The sequence below is a fragment of the Oncorhynchus kisutch genome, linkage group LG18 (genome assembly GCF_002021735.2).
Source record: "Oncorhynchus kisutch isolate 150728-3 linkage group LG18, Okis_V2, whole genome shotgun sequence".
In the NCBI taxonomy this organism is placed as follows: domain Eukaryota; kingdom Metazoa; phylum Chordata; class Actinopteri; order Salmoniformes; family Salmonidae; genus Oncorhynchus; species Oncorhynchus kisutch.
Window position 1 is genome coordinate 5,032,652 of NC_034191.2, and position 7,420 is coordinate 5,040,071.

General features: G+C 41.9%; 1 protein-coding gene across 1 annotated transcript in view; it reads left to right on the forward strand.

Annotated features, from left to right (window-relative positions):
* Nucleotides 1–7,420, forward strand: part of ryr1b (ryanodine receptor 1b (skeletal)) — a 151,516-nt gene that overhangs the window by 143,808 nt on the left and 288 nt on the right. The window contains exons 68-71 of the mRNA XM_031795344.1: nucleotides 95–182; nucleotides 2,446–2,538; nucleotides 4,700–4,714; nucleotides 7,270–7,420. The exon at nucleotides 7,270–7,420 is cut by the window's right edge and continues 20 nt beyond it. Coding sequence (XP_031651204.1) covers nucleotides 95–182; nucleotides 2,446–2,538; nucleotides 4,700–4,714; nucleotides 7,270–7,420 — 347 coding nt within the window. The remainder of the gene's footprint in view (nucleotides 1–94; nucleotides 183–2,445; nucleotides 2,539–4,699; nucleotides 4,715–7,269) is intronic.

A 7,420-nucleotide genomic window follows, 5' to 3' on the forward strand; every position in this document is an offset into this window, starting at 1 on the left:
TGTGGAGTCATAAACCAACACGAGCACACACAATCACGCACGCACACATGCAAACACACACAAAATACACCTGACCCTTTTCTTGTTGTTCCAGGGCTCGATGGTTGACCTGTCCAGACCCAGATGCTGAGGAACTCTTCAGGATGGTTGGAGAGGTGTTCATCTTCTGGTCCAAGTCTCATGTGAGTGTGCCCCTACCTCCTTTAACACACAGACACCCACACCCACCCATTTCTCCTTTGCCAAGAAAATCCATCCACCTGACAGGTGTGGCATATCAAGAAGCTGATTAAACAGCATGCTTATTGCACAGGTGCACCTTGTGCTGAGGGACAATTAAAGGCCTCTCTAAAATGTGCAGTTTTGTCTATACAACACAGATACCTCAAGTTTTGAGGGAGCGTGCAATTGGTATGCTGACTGCAGGAATGTCCACCAGAGCTGTTGCCAGATAATTTATTGTTAATTTCTCTACCATAAGCCGCCTCCAACGTCGTTTTAGAGAATTAGAGAATGCCGGCCTCACAACTGCAGACCGTGTGTATTGTGTCGTGTGGGCGAGCGGTTTGCTGATGTCAATGTTGTGAACAGAGTGCCCCATGGTTGCGGAGGGGTTATGGTATAGGCAGTGTCGTGTGCCGGATTAAGTGATATGACATGCTATTCTATAAAATCCTTTCTCCGTAATTAATATTACCTGATTGAGCTAATCATGTAAATGTAATTAACTAGACAGTCGGGGCACCACTAAATAATATTTATAGAGCTGTTATCTTCTGAATAAACTCTTTAAGACCTAGTCATATTTTACATCAATAGCAGTCAATATTAATTGTCACCTTAATTCAGTCTCATCTGAAAGTTGTAAATTCTTGGTTATCTTCACGAACCCTGGCTAACAAGTTGAATCAGCAATACAAAATTGGATGTAATTATTTATTTACTAAATACCTAACTAATCACACAGAATTATATATACAAAGAATGAATCATACCTTCATTACAAATTACATCATAAAGGAAAACGTCCCTAGCGGGCGGAACAGATATGACAGCTGGTTACACAAAAGAAAAGGGGCTGGGTTTGAGTGAAAGAGCTGGAAGAATGAGGAACAAAGGGAGAAGCTGTGCTATCGTAAATACAGTATCTTATGCATTCTAAATTACCGCCCATTTGGAAAAAGGAAAATGCAATACATATTTACTCTGAGCTGCACTTCAGTAGGTTGGTGGTAGATGGAAGGCCATGTTGCCAAACCGAGTCCTTTGTCCTTTGAAGAATGTCTCTGGTGGTCAATTAGATACGTTGTAGTAACGTCATTGTGTGATAGATGGGATACTCTGTCTGTTCTTTCCTAGCCTGCGTTTGCAGCTGCTGTTGCTAACTCAACGACTAGGAGGTATCACTTCTGTAGTGAATAAGTGTTCAAAGTTCATACCATTCGCAACCAAAGCTCACGCTGAGGTTGGCTTAGTTCTGTAGTTGACATGTTAGTCCTTTTAACGCAGAGGTTGCAGACCTCACGTACTTGGAACAGGAGGTTACATTGTTGTCAATGCTTTATATAGGGAGGGAGAGGAGGGCGTGTTTTAAAAGTGTTATGTCCCATCACAGGGGCGGGCGACTGATTGATCAGAGCCCTAGCTTTATGAAAACCCAAATCTCTCACTTTAGAAGCTAAAATTACATTTAATCTCTTTTGTGAGGTTACTAATCCTCTTACTGAGTGTTGCTGGACTGACTGTGGTATTGGTACTGGTTCTCAAGGGGTCCAGTTGTCCTCCTGATTTATTCTGAAATGTTATCCTACAGGAATACATGATTAGAGCATTGTACTAGTTGTCTTGTAGTGACTACTACACATAGCAAGGAATGATTATTGTTGCCATTTGTTTTGGAGGTGGGTCATTTCTCTCTGTTTCTCTCCCTTTCTCTCCCTTTCACTCTGTTTCTCTCCCTTTCTCTCCCTTTCTCTCTGTTTCTCTCCCTTTCTCTCTGTTTCTCTCCCTTTCTCTCCCTTTCTCTCACTTTCTCTCCCTTTCTCTCCCTTTCTCTCTGTTTCTCTCCCTTTCTCTCCCTTTCACTCTGTTTCTCTCCCTTTCTCTCTGTTTCTCTCCCTTTCTCTCTGTTTCTCTCCCTTTCTCTCCCTTTCTCTCTGTTTCTCTCCCTTTCTCTCCCTTTCACTCTGTTTCTCTCCCTTTCTCTCCCTTTCTCTCTGTTTCTCTCCCTTTCCTCTCCCTTTCTCTCTGTTTCTCTCCCTTTCTCTCTGTTTCTCTCCCTTTCTCTCCCTTTCTCTCTGTTTCTCTCCCTTTCTCTCCCTTTCTCTCCCTTTCTCTCTGTTTCTCTCCCTTTCTCTCCCTTTCTCTCTGTTTCTCTCCCTTTCTCTCTGTTTCTCGCCCTTTTCTCCCTTATTCATTCCCTTTTCTCCTTTCCTGCATTTTCAGAACTTCAAGCGTGAGGAGCAGAACTTTGTGGTAATGAATGAGATCAACAACATGTCTTTCCTGACCGCTGACAGCAAGAGTAAGATGAGCAAGGTGAGGCTGAATCCACCATGAGTAAAAAGAGTATCAACGGTTCATAACAAATTACTATTTATATATAATCTGGTTTTATTTTATTAATGTAAACAATCATTTATATATAATCTACTATGGTTTATTTTATTAATGTAAACAATCATTGCAGTCCATAATATACCAATGCCTGTAGTCCTAAGGCCTGCTTGGTTAGAAGACAAAAGATACCGTGCCTTCAGGAAGTATTCACACCCCTTGACTTTTTCCACATGTTGTTGTTGTTACAGGCTGAATTTACAATGGATTAAATCGAGGTATTGTTTCACTGGCCTACACACAATACCCCATAATGTCAAAGTGGAATTATGTTTTTAGAAATGTTTCACAAGTTAATTGAACATGTAAAGCAGAAATGTCAATAAGTATTCAACCCCTTTGTTATGACGAGGAGCCTAAATAAGTTCAGGAGTAAAAATGTGCTTATTAACAAATCACATAATAAGTCCCATGGACTTTCTGTGTACAATAATAGTGTTTAACATGATTGTTGAATGACTACCTCATCTCTGTACCCCACACATACAATTATCTGTAAGGACTCTCAGTTGAACAGTGAATTTCAAACACAGATTCAATCACAAAGACAAGGGAGGTTTTACAATGCCTCACAAAGGGCACCTATTGGTTTATTGGTAAATGGGAAAAAAGCAGACATTGAATATCCCTTTGTGCATAGTGAAGTTATTAACTATGCTTTGGATGGTGTATCAATACACCCAATCACTACAAAGATACAGGCGTCCTTCCTAACTCAGTTGCCGGAGAGGAAGGAAACCGCACAGGGATTTCACCATGAGGACGATGTCGACTTTAAAACAGTTACGGAGTTTGATGACTGTGATAGGAGAAGACTGAGGATTGATCAACAACATTGTAGTTACTCCATAATGCTAACCTAAATGACAGAATGAAAAAAGGAAGCCGGTACAGAATAAAAATATTCCAAAACATGCATCCTGTTTGCAATAAGGCACTAAAGTAAAAAAATAAAAAATACATAAATAAAACTGGCAAAAAAACAATATGGACAATTATGTCCTGAATACAAAGTGTCATGTTTGGGGAAAATCCAATACAAAACATCACTGAGTACCAGTCTTTATATTTTCAAGCATGGTGGTGGCTGCATCATGTTATGGGTATGCTTGTCATCAACAAGGACTAGGGAGTTTTTTTTAGGATAAAACAAATGTAGCTAAGCACAGGCAAAATCCTAGCTGAAACCTGGATCAGTCGGCTTTCCAACAGACACTGGGAGACAAATGTACCTTTTAAGCAGGACAAATAAGCTAAAACACAAGGCCAAATCTACACTGGAGTTGCTTGCCAAGACGACAGTGAATGTTCCTGAGTGGCCGAGTTACAGTTTTGACTTAAATCAGCTTGAAAATCTATGACAAGACATGAAAATGGCTGTCTAGCAATGATCAACAACCAACTTGTCTTGAATAATTTAAAATGTTGTAAAATGCATGTTTGCGAAGCTCTTAGATACTTACCCAGAAATCATCACAGTTCAGGGGTCTGAATACTTATATAAATGAGATATTTCTGTTTTTCATTTTCAATACATTTGCAGAAATGTAATTAATGGGGTATTGTGTGCAGTTAACCCACTGTTCCTAGGCTGTCATTGAAAATAAGAATTTATTCTTAATTAACTGACTTGCCTGGTTAAATAAAGGTTAAATAATAAATAAGATGAGTGAGAAAAAAAAGAAAAATATTTAGTCCATTTTGAATTCAGGCTGTAACAAACAAAATGTGGAATAAGTGAAAGGGGTATGAATACATTGTGAAGACACTGTAGTTTTCATCCACAGAAGAAAGACATAAGAAATCATCTATAACATATCTTCTATATCATATCCACTTCCTGGTCTGGAGAGGCCGAAGGAGGCAGAGTTAGGATACCTGGGTGTCGACAGTTCAAAGGTTTTGAGCTCAGCAGTCTGAACTAGGATCAGATTATAATGAATTTAGACCTGATTCTAGATCAGCACTCTGCTTTGTGAATACTTGAGGTCAGGAGATAAGCGGTCAGAGGTGATCTGTAGGATGTTAACTCTGTTCTTTCTCTGTCTCTGTGTGTCTCTGTGGACGCGGGGGGGGCCACTAGGCCGGCGGGGAAGAGGTTAGACTGTGTTTGTGCACGCTGACCGTAATGTGACCGCTGTGCTGGCCTGACCGCATGGCACCCTGACTGTGGGGGAGAGGTTCTTCATCAAGCCCTCCTAGTGCACGGCTATAGAGCAGAAACACACACACACACACACACACACACACACACACACACACACACACACACACACACACACACACACACACACACACACACACACACACACACACACACACACACACACACACACACACACTGACTTTCACATGTATAGCCCACACACACACACACACAGTCTTCACACACATAAACACTGACTTTCACATGTATAGCCCACACACACACACACAATTACAGCACTCATTAAGCCCTCCCTTACTGTTCAACACCAATGACATCCCTCTAGTCTATAGCCAGCACATTCTGCAGCAGAGACTGAAACATGGACATTCGTATAAGGTCTTCCTAGCGAGGCTTTACTGTGAAATGAGTGTGTGTCTTAATGAAGCTGATGTGTGTGAGGACGGGGGGGGGGGGGGGGGGGTCTGGAGAGGCTTGATGCTCTCTGCCGTGGATTGAAGTGTTTGGGTTTCATGACACTCGGCTCAGCACTGACTATAGTACATCAACTACTGCTGCAGTCCAGTCCCATGAGCTGACCTCGGGTTGAGGATTTGGATGAGTTTCCCTTCGGATGGTTCCTGATTGGCGAATGATGATGGAGTGTTGTTGCTCACTCTACTTTGTTGATGTTTGTTTTGTGTTGTTGATGTTTGTTTTGTGTTGTTGATGTTTGTTTTGTGTTGTTGATGTTTGTTTTGTGTTGTTGATGTTTGTTTTGTGTTGTTGATGTTTGTTTTGTGTTGTTGATGTTTGTTTTTTGTTTTGTTTGTTTGTTTTTGTTTTGTTGATGTTTGTTTTTGTTTATAGCCCTGTTATATACCTCTATAAACCTAAAGTAGAGCCCTGTTATATACCTCAATAAACCTAAAGTAGAGCCCTGTTATATACTTCTATTCTAATCTTAACAATGTTTTTTCCTGGTACCACTTCAGAGTTTCGGGAACCACAAAGTTGTCTAAGTAATGTACAAATAAATTAAGAATAGATATATGGCATTATATAGTTTAAGTTTTTTTTTTTGCCGACCAGTAAGGGATATTTAAGGCCTGCTATCCCTTTTCCTGGTGTGAGCTAACCTCCTCTCCTCAGCTGTCACATGGTCATTACTGAAGGAGCCTCTGTTATCTGGTCAGAGGTCAGAAATCACGGGTAATGGAGCTGACCCCAAACACTGCTGCTATACCTGGTGTGGAGTGGTGGGCTGGGCCTAGCAGAACCCTACTGCACTACTAACACAGGACTGCATTGACTAGATAGAGCAACTCTCCCTTGACTAGGTAGAGTAGCTCCCCATTGACTAGGTAGAGTAGCTCCCCATTGACTAGATAGAGGAGCTCTCCCTTGACTAGGTAGAGGAGCTCTCCCTTGACTAGGTAGAGCAGCTCTCCCTTGACTAGGTAGAGCAGCTCTCCATTGACTAGGTAGAGCAGCTCTCCATTGACTAGGTAGAGCAGCTCTCCATTGACTAGGTAGAGCAGCTCTCCATTGACTAGGTAGAGCAGCTCTCCATTGACTAGATAGAGGAGCTCTCCCTTGACTAGGTAGAGCAGCTCTCCCTTGACTAGATAGAGGAGCTCTCCCTTGACTAGGTAGAGCAGCTCTCCATTGACTAGGTAGAGCAGCTCTCCAGCGGACAGACGCATAGTTAGCACTAACAGCTTCTTACATGCACAAGCTGCACTGTGGTGAGAACATAAATGATATGTTTTAGTATTGCTTAGGATTGCAAAATTCCCAGGTTTTCCCAAAATTCTGTTTGGAAGATTCCCAAAATGAGAAGAGAATTAGCAGGAAGTCCGGAATCATGGAAGCTGGAATTTTGCAACCCTAGTACTGCTGTATTTGTAGATTTTGTGTTTGACGTTAATGACTGCTTTTCTCTTTTTTTTCCTTTCCAGCATGTTGCTGTTTTGTTTCTTCCCTTAGCCTTATTCAGTCCAATCACATTTCCCAAATTCCCTACCCCCTTTTAAAATGTTTGTAACTTCAACCACTCATAATTAAAGCATAGAGCAGCAATGTAGTTAGCTTTCATTTTTGTGAAGCAATGTATTTCCTTTTAGGGCACCTACCTACATCAGACAGAAATGGGGATTTGGGGGAGCCTTGTCTAGTACCTTCCTACAGTAAACATGGGCATAGAGAGCACCTACCTACATCAGACAGAAATGGGGATATGGGGGAGCCTTGTCTAGTACCTTCCTACAGTAAACATGGGCATAGAGAGCAGCCTTGGCTCGTACCTAAATAAATCAGAAATGGGGATATTGATGTACCTTGTCTAGTACCTACACCAGACTTAGAGACATAGAGGGGTGGGCAGAGATGGTATTGGCTGACCCAACTCTCTCCTCCTATAGGCTAGAGATGGTATGGTCTCACCCAACTCTCTCCTCCTATAGGCTAGAGATGGTACGGTCTGACCACACTCTCTCCTCCTATAGGCTGGAGGTTCTGATGTGGAGCGTACCAAGAAGAAGCGAAGGGGGGACCGCTATTCGGTGCAGACATCTCTGATCGTAGCGGCGCTGAAGAAGATGCTTCCTATTGGCCTCAACATGTGTTCCCCTGCTGACCAGGAACTGATTAACCTGG